The 21,281-nt window shown below is 45.9% G+C and overlaps 1 protein-coding gene across 2 annotated transcripts in view; it reads left to right on the top strand.

The window, feature by feature from the left end:
• The first annotated feature begins 3,737 nt into the window (after nt 1–3,737).
• Nucleotides 3,738–21,281, top strand: part of LOC144494019 (uncharacterized) — a 66,697-nt gene continuing 49,153 nt past the window's right edge. Inside the window, exons 1-2 of one of the 2 annotated variants that reach the window (XM_078213698.1) lie at nt 3,738–4,038; nt 9,930–10,111. In XM_078213698.1, the coding sequence (XP_078069824.1) occupies nt 3,923–4,038; nt 9,930–10,111 (298 nt within the window). In that variant the 5' untranslated portion in view covers nt 3,738–3,922. The remainder of the gene's footprint in view (nt 4,039–9,929; nt 10,112–21,281) is intronic. The other variant, XM_078213627.1, reaches the window with a different exon arrangement.

Raw genomic sequence — 21,281 nt, 5'->3', positions numbered from 1 at the left:
TGGTTCTGATGAAGAGTCCTATTACAGTCACAATGTTGACTCTGTTCTCTCTACACAGCTACTGCCAGTCCTGCTGAGCTTTTCTGTTTTCAGTGGTATGGACAGAACTAACTAAAACAGGCATGTCCCTGCTGAAACGGGAATCCTGATAATGAAAAACATTAAATGGGAATAATCTAAAGATGAGTTTAGATGATTTCAAGTGATGGGGCTGTGACTATTTCCTTTGGTAGCTTGTTCCATTATGGAATTGGGAAGAAAGAGTGTTGATATACCCATCTTGGAAACAAATGGTCTTTGTAGGAAGGCCATTTTGTTATTCCGGACAGCATTAGTTACTTGTCTCTGTCAATTTCCACCAATTCATTCTATATTTTATAGAACACAGTCAATTTTTCCCCTCACTTGTAGTGATTCCCATTCCAAATCTTTAATCAAGCTGGCATATTTCCTATACTGATTCATGCAGAATTGTGCAGAATGCCTTTAGATTGCTTCATTCTTACATATATATTTCTTACCATATATCCCGCACGCAACTTGTATACTCCAGCCATGGATGAACAAGTGTTTGGTAAGCTAGATACTTTTGTTGCAGTACCAAATATTCCTTCTCCGAAATCCAAGACCGTGTTTGTTTTGAATGTTATCTGCTGAATGAGGAATCCTGTTGAAGGTTTTTTTGAAGATGAAACCCTAGGTAGGTGGTTGTCTATCAACCTGTTGGAAAATGTTATTACAGAACTTAAAACTATCTGTTGGTGGATCTTTTTTTGTTTCTGATACACATTACACAGCATTTCTTTGGTGTTGAATGGCATCTCCCGTGGTCCTGCCAATTTTCCAATTTCAGAAGATCATCTTACCATGAATTGATATGATCTTGAGTTTTCCCTTATGTATAAACCATGCAATCATCCACAAATAGTCACATCGTGTTTCTTGTTTAACTTGTTGGAGTTTATGTATGTCAAGAAGAGTAAAGGTCCGCAACAGCGTTCCCTAGGAAACTCTGGAAAGAACAACTCTCAGAATGGCAGACTCTGCATCACACACCACTCTTTATCTTCCGCCAAATCCAATTTAACAACATTTTCCGATTCCATAGTAGTGGAGTTTGAACAAGAGCCTTTCACAAAGAATTTTGTCAGATGCTCCTTAAAGCATCACCAAACCTTTGCCCATCTGCCCTAATATCTTCTTATGTTTGAGAGGACACAAGTTCAAGGTGAGAGGCAGGAGGTCTAGGGGGGATTTGAGGAAAAACTTTTTTACCCAGAAGGTGGTGACGCTCTGGAATGTGCTGCCTGGGAGGTTGGTATTGGTAAGTTGCCTCACATTGTTTGAAAGGGCCACCTGGATGAGCACTTGGCACGTCATAACATTCAAGGCTATGGGCCAAGTGCTGGTAGGTGGGATTAGGTGGAATTTGAGGTGTTCCACATCTGTCAGTGCAGATTCGATGGGCCGAAGGGCCTCTTCTGCACTGTACGATTTTATGATTCTATGTAGCTCAGTGTCAATTTTTTTTGTTTAATAACACTCCTAGAAAGATCTTTCAGACATTTAACTACTTTAAAAACTGCAGTAATGAAACTTGCTGTTGTAAAGAAAATGTTTTTTTAACATAGTCGAAGGCAGTAAAGTAAAATTAAAACTCACAGTAGTAAAGGCATGAATAGGCTTCCAATGCTTAAATCTCTGATTCTATTTTGTTGCAAAATCAACGCTGTTGTTAAACCACAATAATTAGACTGTTGTAATGCTCCCTTCCACAGAAGGTTGGCTGGTTCACGTTCATGAATGTTTGTGCAAACATTGTGGATTTTTAATTTCACAAATCAGGTTATCCACTTAGTTCCCCACAACCTGATCAAAATAAAAACACATTTGCAGAGAATGGAGTATGAATTCAGATGAGGGCGTTGTACATTCTGTCAAACGTGTACCAACTGGTCTCATGTATGACTGATGATAAGTCCTTTGTGAGTCAATGTTCACCATCAGATCTGAGTCAATGTGGTTTGCATCATTTTAGGCTGCACCCAAATCTTGAGGGCAAATTATTTTCTTGGTCTAAAATTCATTTAGACACCACGGGGGAAAAATTCAACTCACAGCTGCTTGTTTCTCAGCAGCTATTAAAAATTGACTGGAGGCATCAGTTTGGCTGCACCTCTGATTCAATATGTAGGTGGTCTGTAAATGGGCAAGCACCCCACCTGCTAAAACAGGCCGGAATCCCAATTTGCTACACTCTTCTTTGTGGCAAATGGCATCAGGCAGGCTTTGGGCACCAAAGAGATGACTCTGGAATTCTGCTTTCATAGGGTCATAGAATCCCTACAGTGCAGAAGGAGGCCATTCAACCCATCGAGTCTGTACTGACCACTCCCCCACAGGCCCTATTCCCGTAACCCCGCACATTTACCCTGCCAATCCCCCTGACACAAGGGTCAATTTAGCATGGCCAAACAACCTAACCTGCACATCTTTGGATTCTGGGAGGAAACTGGAGCACCCAGAGGAAACTCACACAGACACTGGGAGAATGTGCAAACTCCACACAGACAGTGACCCAAGGCCAGAATTGAACCCTGGTCCCTAGTGCTATGAGGCAGCAGTACTAACCACTGTGCCACCCCCTTTGCAGGTGCAAACCAAAGGGGTGCATGTTGAATTATTCTCCCCCACTGGTGTCTATTTTATTCCCAAATGAATTCCCGGTTGTCATCTATAGTTTCTGGTTATTTTAACTGCCAGCCTCAATTTAAAAACCAGTGGGGTCCACTCCTCAGGTACAAACATTTGCTTGCTGTCAGCTTACAGTTAAATGGCTGGGAGAGTGGCAAGGAATTGCACAAATAAAATTGGAAGGTCTGAAGCAGGGTAGACGGCAACATTCCTCATGGGGGACTGGAAGAACATTCCTGCTCCTCCTGGCCTCACAGAGGAAGTTTACCTGTGTTATGGAAGGCCTCTTGTGTCCTTGAGCTTGGCTGGAAAGCCATTGCTTCCCTGCTCAGACCTCAATTAAGAACCCATGGGGCTCTCTCTCCTGTGAATAAATTCCATACAGTGGGTGGCACGGTGGCACAATAGTTAGCATTGCTGTCTCACAGCACCAGGGATCCCTATTCAATTCCCAGCTTGGGTCACTGTCCATGTGGAGTTTGCACCTTCCTTAAAGGTCTGGCAGCAGGAAAGAAAAGTGCTGATGTCTCGAGTCCAGATGACCCTTTGTCAAAGCTAAAAGGCATAGAAAGTAGGAGATATTTATACTGCAGGGTGAGGGAATGAAAGATGAGTCATAGCCACAAAAACAAGGGGAAAAGACAACTAATGGCGTTCCATAGAGAGAATAAAGGGTGTGAATGGCCAAACGGCAGAGAAGCTGAAATCAGAGGGTAAGCTGCAACAGAAGAAGATGGGGGGGGGGGGGGGTGGGTGCGGGAGAGGTTAAATTGAGAAAAAGGGGGAAGGGGAAGCAAAAGGGGAGAAAGGGTAAGGAAAGGGAGGAAAAGGGCAAGGGGGGGGAGTAAAATAAAGAAAGGCAATAAATTAAAATTGTACTCCCTCTTTGAAACGTGAGTCGGTTCAAGTGAAAATCTCACTGACAATAAAGACAATAAATCTATTCCATTAAAATAGGTCAGGGATGCCCCCAACTGTACGGTACAGCCAGCCAGCCTGTGACTGACTGCAGCCTCTCAGAGCCTGGGGAATGGGTGGAGTCTGCAGGTAATTGAAGCAGAACTTCAGCTAGCCTTTACAAAACTTTTCTTCCCCTCCCTCCCCTCCCTGCCCTCCCACTAACCGGCCTGGGGGCAAAAACTCGCTGTGACTGCGGCTGGCGGCTGCTCGGAGGTTCATTTTGCGATCGAGAGAGGAATTTCTGGGTCTTCCGAAACCCCCCCAAAAAATGCCCGAAGCGAAGAAAGAGAAGTATGTCCTTCTGGACGACGATTCGGACTGCGAAACGGAGGAGTTTAGTAAGATGAAGATGTCTTTAATGGACACTCGCTCAGCCAAGGAAGGGTGAGTAAGGATGGACAAGAGATTTCACTGCAGCCTACAAGTGGAATCGCCAGCGATCATATCAGTTGTCTTGTTCGAATAAAACTTGAGTTTGCCCAGGCAGCTCAGTTCTTATACTGAACAGCGGAACCTTCAGTGAATTGTAATGGTGTTCATTGCTCCCAGTCTCATTCCTTTTTGTTTGCTGGAGTCTTGTGTAACGATAGATCTGATGCAGGATTTACTGCACTGAGGGGTGGGGAGATTTATTTCCCCAATCACCCAAGGAAATGCAAGACCAAAAAGTGAACACAAACACTGGCTCCAAACTAACCGGGCTCACTCCATGAACAGCCAAAATCTTGCTGCTGTCGCTGCAATTTGACTGGAAATGCTGGCTAACTAGTCAGCAGCTCAGGCAGCAGGTGTAGAGTAAAAGGAAGATATCCATTACTCTGCCTCAAAGCACTTCGCAGCAAATCAAGTATTTTGGAAGGGTATTCAGTGCTGGAATGTCAGAAACATGGCAACCGATTTGCCCACAGCAAGCTCCCAGAAACAGCAATGTCACAATGGCTAGATATCTCTTTTTTTGTGATTGAGTGATCAATATTGGCCAAGAGACCTGGACATAACTCCCCAGATTTTCTTTGAAGTAGTGACGTGGGATCTTTTACACCACCCGAGAGGGCAGCTACCACCAGGGGTGGCACGACGGTACAGTGGTTAACAATGCTGCCTCAAAGCGCCAGAGACCAGGTTTGATTCCAGCCCTGGGTGACTTTCTGTGTGGAGTTTGCACATTCTACTCGTGTCTGCGTGGGTTTCCTCCGGGTGTCCCTGTTCACTCCCACACTCCAAAGATGCGTGGGTTAGGAGGATTGGCCATGCTAAATCCTTAGTGTCCCAAGACATGTAGGTTAGGGGGATTGGCCAGGTAAATACTTGGGGTTATAGGAATACGGCTTGGGTAAGGGGCTCTGCCAGAGAGTCAGTGCAGACTGGATGGACCAAATGGCCTCCTTCTACATTGTAGGGATTCTGTGATGACCTTAGTATAATACCTCATCCCAACTTTGACACTGCAGCACTCCCTCAATACTGACCCTTCGACAGGGTGGCATAGTACTAATAATTCAGAGATTCAGGGTAATGCTTGGGGACCCGGGTTCAAATCCAAAACTCAATAAAATATTGGAATTAAAAGTTTAATGATGACGATGAAATGGAACAATTGTCAATTGTCATAAAAACCCATTGGTTCACTAATGTCCTTTAGGGAAGGAAATCTGCCATCCTTACCTGGACTGGTCTGCATGTGACTCTAGACCCACAGCAATGTTGTTGACTCTTAAATAACCTCTGAAATGGTCTAGCAAGCCATTCGGTTGTATTCAACTGCTACGAATGGAACAAAAAGGAGTGAAATGGACCACCCAGCATTGATCTCGGCATTGGAAATGACAGTGGCAAATCCAGCCCTGTCGACTCTGCAAAGTCCTCCTCACTAACACCTGGAGGCTTGTGCCAACATTGGGGAAGCTGTCTCACAGACTAGTCAAACAATCGCCTGACATAGTCATTGTACTCTTACAGATAATGCCCCAGACACCACCATTACCATCCCTGGATATGTATTGTGTCACTGGCAGGACAGACCTAGTAGAGGAGAGGACACAGTGGTAAACAGTTGGGAGGGATTTATGATCATCGACTCTCGTGGCACCAGGTCAAACATGAGCAAGGAAATGCCCTGCTGATTACTGCATACTGTCCCCCTCAGCTGATAAATCAGTATTCCTCCATGTTGAACAACACTTGGAGGAAGCACTGAGGATGGCAAGGGCGCAGAATGTACTCTGAATGGAGGACTTCAATGTCCATCACCAAAAGTAGCTCAGTAGTATCACCACAAACCAAACCGGTCAGGTTCTAAAGGACATAGCTACTAGACTGGAACTGTGACAACTGATGAGGGAACCAACAAGAGGGGGAAACATATTTGACCACATCCTCACCAACCTGTCTGCTGTAAATGCCTCTGAACATGACAGTATCAGTAGGAGTGACCACCATACAGCTTGTGGAGACAAAGATCTGTTCACATTGAGGATACCCTCCATTATGTGGCACTACCACCGTGCTAAATGGGATAGGTATGGAAAAGATCAAGCAGCTCAAGACTGGGCATCCATGAGGCGCTATGGGCCATCAACAGCAGCAGAATTGTATTCAACCACAATCTGTAACCTCATAGCCTAGCATATCCCCCATTCTACCGTTACCACCAAGTCAGGGGCTCAACCCTGGTTCAATGAAGAATGCAGGAAGGTAGGCCAGGAGCAACACCAGTTCTAGCTAAAAATGAGGTGCCAACTTGGTGGAGCTACAAAGCAGGACTAATTGTGTGCCAAACAGTAAAAGCACAAGTGAAAGACGGAGCTAAGCGATTCCACAACTAATGATCGGATCTAAGTTCTGCAATCCTACCACATCCAGTTGTGAATGGTGGTGGACAATTAAACAACTCATGGAGGAGGAAGCTCCACAAATATCCCCATCCTAAATGATAGAGGAGCTCAGCACATCAGTGCAAAAGATAAGGATGAAGCATCGCAACAATCTTCAGCCAGAAGTGCCAAGTGGATGATCCATCTCAGCCTCCTCCAGTGGTCCCCAGCATCACAGATATCAGACTTCAGCCAATTCAATTCACTCCATGTGATATCAGGAAATGTCTGAAGGCACTGAATACTGCAAAGGCTATGGGCCTTGATAATATTCCAGCAATGTACTGAAGACTTGTGCTCCAGAACTTTGTCATGCCCCAAGCCAACCTCTATCAGTACAATTACAACACTGGCATTTACCCGCCAATGTGGAAAATTAGCCCACCCTGACTTGGAAATATATTGCTGTTCCTTTATTGTCACTGGATCAAAATCCTGGAACTTCCTCCATAACATCACTGTGGGTGTACCTACACCTGAGGGGCTGCAGTGGTTCAAGAAGGCAGCTCACCACCACCTGAAGGGCATCTAGGGATGGGCAAAAATGTTGGTCTAACCAGCAATGCCATAAATGAATAAAAATCCCATAAATCCCATAAACATCCCACAAATGAATAAAAATAACTCAATCAGTACTGACGCTCCAACACTGTAGCGCTTTCTCACTCCTCCTCTTTGACACTACAGCAACCATTCAGGACTGACCCTCCAACACTGCAGCATTCCCACAATACTGACCCTCCAACATGGCAGCACTCCGTCAGCACTGACCCACTGACACTGCAGCACTCCCACAGTATTGACCTTCCAACACTGCAGCACTCCCTCAGGACTGACCCTCCAACATGCAGCACTCACTAAGTACTTTCCTTTGACACAGCAGCACTCCCTAGTAGTGACTCTCCAACACTGCAGCACTCCCTAGGTACTGACCCTCTAATACTGTAGCACTCCCTCCATACTGACCTTTCAACACTGCAACACTCCTTCGGACTGACCAGATGACACTGCACCACTCCTTCAATACTGACCATCTCTCTGTCATGCATCCACTCACTCTCCGAAGTTGCCTATCACTTTTACAGTAGATTACCACATCCATATTAACAATGAGGCGAAAGATCTTATTCCATACTTTATCTTGCGTAAGTGCAGAATTTTGCTGAATTCTGTAATCTTACTACACACAGTACAAGGGAATGAAAGGGAAGGATATAAAAACAGTCACAATACCGTAATGCCAACCTAGCAATGTCTTGTCAATAGCTTCAAAAAAGCTGGTAAATTATGAATAACCCTCTCATGTGAAAATAAGTAGTTATATGTGTTTTGTAATTTAAGCTATGGGCGTACCTCACTTTTAACAGGCAAAGAAAACAAAAATACCTAAAACAAGACATTTAACTATTGAAGTTGTAAAGTTGGCGAGAGGTCCGGAACTTTTATTCCTTCCCATTAATGAAGAGAGTGACATTGAGGGTATGGGGGATAGGGTTCAGTGCCATGGCTATCAGATTCAGTTAAGAACCAGACTATGGGACAAGATCTTAATGATTTTGTTGAGTGGCGGAGCAGAATCAAGGGGCCAAATGGCCTATTCCTGCTCCTAATTTGTATGTTCGTATCGCAGCCACTGCTGACATTTATCAGCAAGCCCTGACACTCCCCAGAACTTCTCAGCGATGCATGTTAGCAGAGGGTAGTGAAGAATACGTAATTCTCTGAAGCAGACCGCTGTTGAAGCAGAGCCCATTAATTATTTCTCAAGATAATTTGATAATTGTTTCAGAAAGAAGAATATTAAAGGTTATGAGGCAAGAGCAGGGAAGTCCCATCAAGCTTGGCAGTTCATTGTAAAGAAAAATATTGTTGCAGATTTAATAAGCCAAATGACCCGACGTACTGTAATTAATTCTAATAAAAATTGCTTTAATCATCTCAAAGATTCCTCCACAAGAAGAGAATTGTAAGTGCTTTTCAGCATTGTGGTGATTAATAGTTAGTTAATTACATGTCATTCTTCGGAAACCATCTTCTTATGTTTAAAATTGAAATAGCGTACTTAGAATCTAGAATTTAAAAAAGAATAATAGGACTAGCCAGATTATGCAATTCCAATTACTTCATTATAGTAACAACTTGCATTTGTACAGAGTCTTTCAATTAATAAAACACCCCAAACACTTCATAGTAGTACATTCAGATACTGAGTCAAAGGAAAATTTAGGATGTGTCATTAAAAGCTTGGTCAAAGTGATAGAAATTAAGGTGTGTATTCAAGAAGGAGAGGAACATGATAAGGGAAAGAGAGTTTTAGGAAAGGAAATTTAGAGTTTAGGGCCAAGACAGCTCAAAGCACAGCAAAGCATGTGAGGAATGCACAAGAGATTTGAATTGGAGGAATGCAAAGTCATTAGAAGGCTGTCGGGCTGGAGGGGACTACAAGTTAAAGTTTAAAAATATATTTATTAGTGTCACAAGTAGGCTTACATTAACACTGCAATTAAGTTATTGTGAAAATCCCCTAGTCGCCACACTCCATCACCTGTTCGGGTACACTGAGGAAGAATTTAGCATGGCCAGCGCACCTAACCAGCACGTCTTTTGGGAGGAAACAAATATAGGGAGAGCTCAGGTTATGGAGGGATTTGAACACAAGGATGAGAATTTTCAAATCAAGACTTTTGGTGACCTGGAAACCAAGAGGGGGGTGATGAGTGAATGGGATTTGGTGAAGATTAGAACCCAGACAGCAAAGGTTTTACACAACCACAAGTTTATGAAACAGAGAAGATGGGAGGTTGACCAGGAGTGTACACGAATCTTGCACAATTCCTGCATTTAATGTTTCACTTACACTTGCATTGTCAACATTCCTGGCCACTGGTTGTGATGTTGGTGTGTACCACCATATACTGACACACTGGGCAAGTGTAGCAATACACTTCAACATAGAATCCTAGAGTGCAGAAGGAGGCCATTCGGCCCATTGAGTCTGCACCGACCACAATCCCACCCAGGCCCGATCCCCATAACCCCATGCATTTACCCTAGCTAGTCTCCCTGACACTAAGGGGTAATTTAGCATGGCCGATCCACCTATGGACTGTGGGAGGAAACCGGAGTACCCGGAGGAAACCCACGCAGACATGGGGAGAATGTGCAAACTCCACACAGACAGTGACCCAAGCCAGGAATCGAATCCAGGTCCCTGGTGCTGTGAGGCAGCAGTGCTGACCACTGTGCCACCGTGCTGCCCTCTCTCACAAGTAATCTTCAAGAATGTTAGGAATCTAAACCAATCAATAAAACTCATCACCTAATGTCTCATGTATGGTACATCGGGTGCACAGCGTGATTGATGTGAATATATTGTAATCAAAATCTTCTTTTATATTATAGGAAAAAATATACTACAGGCAAAGCTGGCAGGTGTCCTGCCTGGTGTCAGCCACAGTGGATTTGTCATAGTTTCTTCATCTTGATCCTCCTCATGTCCCAAGTATTTTTGTTTCTGTATGTACTGAAGCAACACTGGGAACTAGAAATAATAAAACTGGAGCGCACACCGGGGAAGCAAGAAGGTAAGAATGACAACATTGCATCAAGATTGATGGATGCTACAAATCAGTTAACATATTTGTGTAAAGTTAAATTTTTCAGACCCATTTTTTATGGAAACGTTCCAAGGTGGACCCTTACATGGGTAATGTTTCAAGGGGCTTTCAACTAAAATACATCCTCCAGACACACCTAATATGGCTTTCAAACAAATCTACCTGGCTATAGCTATGCCCACACCAGCCCCTTATTGTCTCTCTGTGTTTTATTAAGGAGTTTTGTCACTGTTAGCGGACATTCCTGTTCCATATTCTAACTTCCCTCATCATGCAGCCACAGCTGATGTTTGCCTCTTAACTCCTCTGGTTGTATCTGCAGCCACCTCTTCTTCTCAAGAGTGCTAAAAAATCTCTTAATTCTTTTTGTTGTCCTTTGTTGTCCTATATGGTTGTCAAAATAATCCACAAAGCAATGGAGGAAGTGATGCCCACACTAGGCATTTATAGCTCTCTCTCTGTTGCTTTTATTAAGGAGCCCTCCCCGCAATTCCCCCACTGACCAGGTGTGGAAGCAGTGACAGCGACTGAGCTTGTGGTTTCTGTGGTGACCCACTGTAATTATATGTTGTATGCCTGGACACACCCCTGCTGCACCTGGCCCGAGACTCCTCCCTTTCCACCTGAGACTCCTCCCTTTCCACCTGAGACTCCTCCCTTTCCACCTGAATGAGGTATAAAGGTGACGGTTCCTCCCCCCTGCCTCAGTCTGGGCCAGGTTAGCTACAAGGGTGTGTTCCAGTTCTTTGCGATTAAAAGCCTGTTACTTTCACTCACTCGCTGGAGTCCTCGTAATTGATGGTGCATCAATTTTAATCGCAAAGAAAAAAAACAGAACTCGTAGGATGGAGCAAATTTTAAAGCCCGATAAATTAAACCTGGATCCGCAAGCTGTGGGAGCTGCCAACAGCTTCGATCACTGGCTGAAGTACTTTGAAGCCTTCCTCGAAGCCTCCGCTGTCGTCCAGTCCGAATCAGACAAGCTGCACGTGCTCCACGCCCGGGTAAGCGACGTGGTATATTCCACCATCCGTGACGCTGAGACGTACAGGGACGCGCTAGAGCTCCAAAGGAGCCAGTATAGTAAACGGACGAATGAAGTCTACGCCAGACATCTTCTGGCTACTCGAAGACAACGGCTGGGAGAATCGAGCGCACAATTTCTCCGCGAACTACGGGTACTCGGCAGGACCTGTAATTGCAAGGCTGTATCCGCCGCGCAGTACACGGAGGACTTAATCTGCGATGCCTATGTTACGGGCATCGCGTCCAACTACATTCGGCAGCGACTGCTGGAGCAAGGTGGGCTGGACCTACCAAAAACTGTGACGCTCGCTGAATCTTTAGAGGTAGCCTCCCGTAACCTCGAGGCGTACACACCCGACCACGCGGTTACATCGTGGGCACCACGGCCGCTACCACCCCAGTATCTAGGAGGGCCACAGACTTACGCCACACCACGCCCCACCAACGACTCGACTGCTACGGCTGTTGCAGGTCCGAAGTGCTATTTTTGCGGCCTGGGGAAGCACCCCCGACAACGCTGCCCGGCAAGGGAGGTGTTCTGCTCTGGGTGCGGGAAGAAAGGCCACTATGCTAAAGTCTGCAGGGCAAAATCGTCCTTGAAGCCAAACAGTGGAGCGTGCGACCCGAGGGAGCTGCCATTTCGGACGCCATCGGCCGCGTGTGAGTCAAGGGAATCGCCATTTTGGATGCCATCGGCCGCATGTGAGTCAAGGGAGCCGCCATTTTGGACGCCATCGGCCGCGTGTGAGACAAGGGAGCCGCCATTTTGGACACCGGTCGATCATCCTCCAGGATCCACGGTGGCAGCGGTCCAGCTAGACCAATCCCGTCCGCATCAACTCGCCAGGTCCATGATGGACATCCAGGTAAATGACCACGTGGGAAATTGTTTGTTTGACTGCGGAAGTACGGAGAGTTTCATCCACCCTGATACAGTGCGCCGTTACGCCCTTTCTGTGCGGCCAGTCAAACAAACCTTTTCCTTGGCCTCAAGGTCCCGCTCGGTGGATGTCCTCAGGTACTGTGTGATGACCCTTACGGTTCGGGGGACCAAGTACGAAAGTTTCAAGCTCCTGGTGCTGCCACACCTCTGCGCTCCCGTACTCCTGGGGCTCGATTTCCTGACCCATCTTAGGAGTGTCACGTTGCAGTACAACGGGCCTCTACCCCTGTTCTCTGTCTGCAACCCACAGTTCCTAGACTGCCCACCGTGCACCACTTGCAGCCTTTCGACCCTTCAAGTCACCCCACCCTTAATATTCGAACACCTCACCCCCGAGTGTAAGCCTATTGCCACCAAGAGCAGACGGTACAGTGCGGGAGACAGGACCTTCATTAGGTCCGAGGTCCAGCGGCTCCTGAAGGAAGGGATCATTGAGGCTAGTACTCGCCCCTGGAGAGCGCAAGTGGTGGTGGTCAAAACAGGGGAGAAACACCGTATGGTCATCGATTACAGTCAGACCCTCAATCGGTACACACAGCTGGACGCGTATCCCCTTCCGCGCATATCCGACATGGTCAATCGGATTGCGCAATACCGGGTGTTCTCCACTATTGACCTCAAATCGGCCTACCACCAGCTCCCCATCCGCCCGGAGGACCGCAAATATACTGCTTTCGAGGCGGATGGCCGCCTCTATCACTTCCTTAGGGTCCCCTTCGGCATCACCAATGGATTCTCGGTCTTCCAGCGTGAGATGGACCGAATGGTGGACCAGAACGGGCTGCGGGCCACCTTCCCGTACCTGGATAACGTCACCATCTGCGGCCATGATCAGCAGGACCACGACCAAACCTCAATAAATTCCTTCACACGGCCGCTCTCCTAAACCTGACCTACAATAAGGAAAAGTGTGTCTTCCGCACTCACCGCCTCGCCATCCTGGGGTATGTAGTGGAGAACGGGGTCATCGGCCCCGATCCTGACCGCATGCGCCCCTTCATGGAACTTCCCCTTCCCACCAATCTCAAAGCACTGAGGAGATGCCTGGGCTTCTTCTCCTACTACGCCCAGTGGGTCCCTAATTACGCGGATAAGGCCCGTCCGCTTATCAAATCCACCCTTTTTCCCCTGTCGGGAGAGGCCCATTTGGCCTTTGACCGCATCAAAGCGGACATCGCGAAGGCCACGATGCATGCTGTGGATGAGTCAATCCCCTTCCAGGTGGAGAGTGATGCGTCTGACTTCGCCCTGGCCGCCACCCTTAACCAGGCGGGCAGACCTGTGGCCTTCTTCTCACGAACCCTCCAAGGCTCGGAAATTCGACACTCCTCTGTCGAGAAGGAGGCTCAGGTCATCGTCGAAGCAGTGCGACACTGGCGCCACTGCTTAGCTTGCCGACGGTTCACTTTGCGCACGGACCAACGTTCGGTGGCTTTTATGTCGGGCAGTTTGATCCGGCTTTTATCAACAACGTGCAGAGGGGCAAGATTAAGAACGATAAGATACTGAGGTGGAGGATTGAGCTCTCCACCTACAATTATGATATCTTATACCGGCCCGGGAAGCTCAATGAGCCTCCGGACGCTCTGTCTCACGGAACATGTGCCAGCGCACAAGTGAACCAGCTACAGGCTCTCCACAATGACCTCTGTCACCCGGGGGTCACCAGGCTCTACCATTTTATTAAGGTCCATAACCTGCCCTATTCTGTTGAGGACATCCGGTCTATAACCAGACACTGCCCGGTCTGCGCGGAGTGTAAGCCGCACTTCTATCGTCCGGACAGGGCACACCTCATAAAAGCCACCTGCCCCTTTGAACGCCTCAGCATTGATTTCAAAGGGCCCCTCCCCTCTTCTGACCGCAACATCTATTTCCTCAACGTTATAGATGAATACTCTCGATTCCCTTTTGCCATTCCCTGCTCGGATATGACTTCAGCCATGGTCGTCAGGGCCCTGCACAGCCTCTTCACCCTGTTCAGTTTCCCTAGCTACATCCATAGTGACCGGGGATCCTCCTTCATGAGTGATGAGCTGCGTCAGTACCTGCTCTCTAAAGGCATAGCCTCGAGTAGGACTACCAGCTACAACCCCAGGGGAAATGGACAGGTAGAGAGGGAGAATGCGACAGTCTGGAAGGCCGTTTTACTAGCGCTACGGTCTAAAGGCCTTCCAGTCACCCGCTGGCAAGAAGTCCTCCCTGATGCACTGCACTCAATTAGGTCCCTCCTGTGTACGGCTACCAATGCCACCCCCCATGAGCGGATGTTTGCTCTCCCTAGGAAGTCCTCCTCTGGAATCTCACTACCATCGTGGCTGACGTACCCAGGCCCTGTTCTGCTCTGGAGGCATGGGCGGCCCCATTAGTCGGACCCCCTGGTCGAAAAGGTCCAGCTCCTCCACGCCAACCCCCAATATGCCTATGTGGTGTACCCCGATGGGCGGGAGGACACGGTCTCTATCTGGGACCTGGCGCCTGCGGGTGCCCCGGAGCCCACTATGACCTCCCATCCCACATGCCTAGACCCCTATGTTGCTCAGGTAGCACCAGGTCCGCTTACTTCTTTGTCCCCGGTATGCAGCTCGCCTGAGCCCCCGGAGTCACCGCACAGTACCCGACCAGAAGGGACGACGACGGACTCAAGCGGTTTCACCCTGCCATCTGAAACAACACCTCAATCAGCACTACGGCGGTCGCAGCGACGGATCAAACCGCCCGACAGGCTGAACCTGTGAGGGGTCGACGTCTTACTTCAGCTTCGTGACTCTTGTATATATATATTCATGCCTCTGTATATATTGTTCCACCCATCTCACCCCCGCCGGACTCTTTTTTTAAAGAGGGGGTGAATGTGGTGACCCACTGTAATTACATGTTGTATGCCTGGACACACACCCTGCTGCACCTGGCCCGAGACTCCTCCCTTTCTACCTGAGACTCCTCCCTTTCCACCTGAACGAGGTATAAAGGTGATGGTTCCTCCCCCCTGCCTCAGTCTGGGCCAGGTTAGCTACAAGGGTGTGTTCCAGTTCTTTGCGATTAAAAGCCTGTTATTTTCACTCACTGGCTGGAGTCCTCGTAATTGATGGTGCATCAGTTTCAATGCTGCTCAGGGTCAGGGGAAGGAAAGAAAAGGGAAGGGTCCCATCATTGGGCTCTGAGCCCTTGTTATGGAGAGAGAGAAGGGTAAACTGTACCTATTTCCTCTTAGAACCTGTCTGAAAGCAGAAGGTGTCTTTGAATTACTTTTAAAGGATGCAGTAGCGTGGTTTCCCAATCCCTCAGTTTGTGTGATCCAATTTATTAATAATTCGCAGCAAACACATACTTTATGATTCACTCAGAAGGTTACTTTATTTCACATTCAAAGAAAACCCAGAGGAGGAGTGTTCACAACATCTCACACACACACACACACACACAGACACACACACACACAGACACACACACACACTGACACACAGACACACACACACACACTGACACACACACACTGACACACACACACACTGACACACACACACAGACACACTGACACACACACACACACGCACAGACACACACACTGGCACACACACACACATAGACACACACATACACACCCTGACACACACACACACACACTGACACACACACACACACACAGACACACACACACACCGATACACACACACACTGACACACACAGACACACACACACTGACACACACACACACAGATACATATGGTAAAGGGGGGAGGGGATGGAAAAAAAGATTTTTATATTACAAGAGCCATAGAAATTAATGTTAGTTCATGTGAGTTTCAGAGTCTGAGAAGTTAGAGTCCAGAGGGAGTTTCCTTTGTGGCAGGGTTCAGTTCTGATGAGTTTCTAGTTGGAATAAAAAGGTGTAAATTTTTGAAACAAATGATGCTGCAACATGATGGGCTTTCTGTATTTAGACCAATCGGCAGACATTGATCAGAGACTGTTGAAATCAAGCAGGCTTCGTAGAGTTGACAGGCCCTAACTGTTTGCTTACTCAGCCAGATTGCTGGAGTTTTGTCTGGTTGATGCTAAAACAGCAGTCCGAGGATTTCCCAGTTCCCAAATGGTCATTTTAATCGAATGACCTTCTTTCTCCACAATGACTTCAAAAAGGATGTTTATCCAATATCTGGAACTGACTTTGAGTTCAGGACTGATAATGTCCCAGTCATTAGTTGTTGAAAGACTTACCATCCATATAGAGGGTTTTATGTTGGGTAAACCTACTGTGGGTCTAGGCAGACACCTACTGATTCTGCTGGCAAGGTGAGCTTATCAGATGCAGATGACGTTCCTTTGATTCCCTTAATAAATGGGTGTGAACAATCCCAGGTGTGAAATGAGTCTGTTAGGCAGCACGGTGGCATAATGGTTAGCACTGCTGTTTCACAGCGCCAGGGACCCGGGTTCGATTCCCGACTTGGGTCACTGTGTGCGTGAAGTCTGCACGTTCTCCCCGTGTCTGCATGGGTTTCCTCCGGGGCTCCGGTTTCCACCCATAGACCAAAAGGTGTGCTGGTTAGGTGCTTTGGCCATGCTAGCCCCTCAGTGTATTCGAACAGGCGCTGGAGTGTGGCGACTAAGGGATTTTCACAGTAACTTCATTGAAGTGTTAATGCACGCCTACTTGTGACACTAATAAATAAACTAAACTGTCGTCATAGCAAGTTCTGATGCATGAGTCTCCTGGTCTTTTGTGATCACAAGGAGCCTGTACAATGTGTGGGATCCCAGACACTGAGAGCAGATTTTTTTTTGTAACTTCGGGGACTTGGTCCCAGATAAAGGGATCGTGTGACATGGCAGCCATCTTTTTAGGTTCAACAGAAAGTCCATTTTGTAAAGAAAAATAGCAATAAGGACAAAGTTTTGAGCATACAATGGTGGATTTAGTTTCACGTCATAGGAACCTAACACTTGGTGCAGGGGGAATTGCATGGATTTGTCATTTGCAAATACTGTTTGAATGAATGCTGAATTGAGGTATATGAAATATTAAGGATTTTTTAGCCAAAGGTAGGAGGTCAACTTTTATACAAGATCGACAATTACTCGAGTTTATAAGTTACTTCTAACTTGTGCAGATAAATGAATCTTCAACATCTATGCCTGACTAAATTTCAAATCAATCTTTAAAACATTCTGATTCAAAGTCCAATTTTACTCAGAACAAGACTAATTTGAAAACTTATTCTCTTTTTAATTCTCCTGTCTGGGAATTAAACATAATTAGATATTGGAATTGGATATATACTTGGAAATGGCTATAGGGAAATAATGATAGAATCATAGAATCCTTACAGTGCAGAAGGAGGCCATTCAGCCCATCAAGTCTGCACTGAGTCTCTGACAGAGATATCTTACCCAGGCCCTCTCCCCCGCCCTATCCCATTCTTGTTCTGAATAAAATTGGACTATGAATCAGAATGTTTTAAAGATTGATTTGAGTTTTAGTCAGGCATAGATGTTGAATATTCATTTATCTGCACAAGTTAGAAGTAACTTATAAACTCGAGTAATAGTCGATCTTGTATAAAAGTTGACCTCCTACCTTTGGCTAGAAAATCCTTAATATTTCATATACCTCAATTCAGCATTCATTCAAACAGTATTTGCAAATGACAAATCCATGCAATTCCCCCTGCACCAAGTGTTAGGTTCCTATGACATGAAACAAAATCCAACATTGAATGCTTAAAACTTTGTACCCCACACATTTACCGAAGAGCTGGGTCTGGGACCAATGGCTCTTTCAAGGATTTGGCACAGATGCAGTGGGATGAATGACCTCTTGTATGATTTAGTTATTCTGTTATATGAATTCTTATAAACATAAGCTCATACAAACCCATCACCTTTTCATTCCCACTTACTCTATGTTCACCATATCATTCAATCTCTCATCTTTCCACAAAAAAAGCATGCAATTGCCATTTGAATCGCTAATCGATCCACTTCAGTGACCTCCTTTGTAACCTATTTTGCAACTCTTATTACCTTTTGATTAAAAAAAAAAGTTTCACTTGACCTCCCTTCCTGCTCAGTTTTAATTTGTATTTGAATGCTTTAAACAATTTTGTCAGTTCGCTTAATAATCTTGAGAGGTCCAATTGTATCACCTCAACGTTTTTGCTCCTCCAATAAAAACAAACTCAATTTTGACAAAACCTAGTCACCTCTTCTCCAGGAGGCAAAAGCCCATAGTATTTTTTACCAATTATGTTTGCTTTTTGACACTTTTATTAAAATGATTTAAGTTGCCTCAGGTGACAACCGGAAATAATAACCATTCTCTTATTCTCACTGTGCTCCATTTTAAATTTACCTTGGTTCTTGAAACGCAATCTGATGCCATAATGGAAGGAGGATTTTGGCCAGCCCTACTTTGCATAATTTCCTATTGCTATAAAACAGCATTTCATCTGGCCCACCATGGGGATCTGCTGTCATATTAGAAACAAAAAGTATCTCAAGATGGATCCATATGATATCCCACTCATAGGGCGGGACAAATCTCTGCTCAGCCTTCTTCCTCCAAGGAAAACAATCCTAACTTCTCCAATATTCATAACTGAAGCACCTCATCCCAGGAACTGTCCTCATGAATCTTTCCTCAAGATCCAAAACTTCTAGCTACCTCTCAGGCCTTTTTTTAATAATGATGTTATTCTAACTGCTTTGAAATCCTCATGGAAGTTTCCAGAAAAGGTGCATGGTCCTGTCCCGCCCGCTACGATTCCCATGGTGGTTGGGGCAGGAAAATTCCCACCATAATCTCTTTGTAACTTAAAATTTATGATACTGTTGCCTGTTTTTAAGACAGTTTACTATGCGTTGCAAAGCCTTAATTTCCATTCTATGATTTCTTCTTTTAGCCATTTAGCCACATTTACACACAAAATGAAAGATTTATCCCATCCGTAAACAGTTAAACTTGGTCTATCTGGAACAGGTCCGAAGTTACAAATACACTGGGTGAGCATAGTACTCACCCTCCACTCTGTACAACTCTTCACTTTATACAAGATCAGATTTCTACCTAGAAAGAAGAGATTTATTATCAGGCTTGCCATATACGTAAATATATACATTAATTGCAACTTGTAAAAATCTGTCTGAAGATCCAAGTGTATAATTAACTGCAGCAACCGCCCACCATGTTAGTAGCATATCGAAAGTTATTAAAACTTGACCTTTCCTGCCTGAATACATTGTTTATTTTTCAGTTTTCTCATTAGATCTCAGAATCTCAGAATTGTTACAGCACAGAAGGAGGCCATTTGGCCCATCATGTCTGCACCAGCACTCCAAATGAGCAATTTGTTTTGTGCATGCATTCTTCTTTTTCAGATAATGGACTAATTCCCTTGTGAATGCTTCAGTTGAAAGCTGCCTTCATCACACTCCCAGGCTGCGCACTCCAGAACCTAACCATTCGCTGTATGAAAACGTTTTTCATCATGTCACTTCTATTTCTTTACCCAATTACTTTTAATCCGTGTCCTCTCATTCTTGATCCTTTAGCCATTGGGAATAGTTTCTCCCTATCTACCCCGTATCTTACCTATTCCTCAAGATTTTGAATACCTCAAACAAATCTCTGCTCAGCCTTGTTTTCTTTAAGGAAAACAGTCCTAACTTCTCCAATCTTCATAACTGAAGCTCCTCATACCAGGAACCGTTCTCATGAATCTTTTCTCAAGATCCAAAACTTCTAGTCTCCTCTCAGGCCTCTTTTTAATAATGATGTTTTACTAACTGCTTTGAAATCCTCATGAAACTTTCCAAAGTTTATAAAGATTTGTTTAATATTTCAGTTAAAGCTTCACCGGTGTAATTGTTCACTTATTGTGAGACTTTTGAGTATAAATTACCTCGGTGAGATACTTTGCCTGCTTTCAGAGAATCTAATATTTTTTAGATGAGCAAAATCTTACTAAAAAATGGCAGAGTGTTGGTTCCAGCCAGAAAACAGAGTGATTCACGCTGAATCTTATGCCTCATTAGTAATAATTTTTATGTCCACGAGAATCACGCCGCACTTGCAGCATTTTCCCTCTGATTCATCCCGCCCCATTTATAAACGGCTCCCCAGCACTTGTTCCAGAACGACTGCAGGGGATGGCAGCTAAGAAATTGACACCTCACTTTTTGGAAGGGCCCGGACCAAACTGCTGGAAGGAGTGGAGCAGAGGCGAAATCCCAATTCCAGGATAAAGACTTCCTGGCTCACCTGGTCCCGATCCAAGTTAATACACAGGTGAGCCTTCATATAAAAGGCATCTGTAAGTTCCCGGATACATTTGTGTGTGGCTGACTGAGAGATGCCACACAGGTCACCCGTGCTGCTCTGAAATGAGCCCCTCGCATAGAAATTCAGAGCAGCTGTGAGTTTAAGGGTCACAGGCAGTGGGTGTCCTCTCATTCCATGTGCAGCCAGCTCCTGCAGGGCCTGGCAGAGGTGGTCCACCATCCCCTGGGATGCAGCCTTCAAATGCACTGAATCTCTGACATTTGCAGGTACAAGGACTGACATCGGAATACCCTTGGCCGGTACCTATGAGGCTCATGCATTTGTGGTGGCACTCCCAGACCATCGACAGGCCTAGCCTCTCCCTCTTCCACAGGGTACTGGTCCTGGTCAGGTGCCATGGCACATGGGTTTCTCTGCCACTGCTCTATGGCAATAGGTAAGATAGTCAACTCGACAGGCTCCATGATCCTCCAGACCATGCATCGTAAAGAAGACCACCGTGAGCTATAAGGGTTCTTGAGAGAGGCCTGACCCTCATCCCTTAATTTCACTGGGACTATCATCCAGTCATAGCACACTCACTAGGTGCCTCAACGCCATCCCTCACACCCTCCACTCAGACACTATCCACATCTCCACATTGGTCTCTGTCAACTCCTGCAGGATGCAGCGTGTGGACCCACCATGGTCTCAGTGGCACCAAACGTCCGCATTCCCCAAGCTCCCCCCAGAGAAACCTGGCGTCATGTTAAAGGGCAGTCGAGTGGCTGCATGTGACCAGTGTTTGCACCCTGATGGGGGACGTCACCAATGCACCCCGTCATGACCGCGATTGGGTTGCGTGATGATAGACATCACCATCACGCCTTGCATAGGGGGCACA

Source organism: Mustelus asterias, chromosome 1, assembly GCF_964213995.1.
Source record: "Mustelus asterias chromosome 1, sMusAst1.hap1.1, whole genome shotgun sequence".
Lineage (NCBI taxonomy): Eukaryota > Metazoa > Chordata > Chondrichthyes > Carcharhiniformes > Triakidae > Mustelus > Mustelus asterias.
This window is presented reverse-complemented; position numbering and strand designations above follow the sequence as displayed.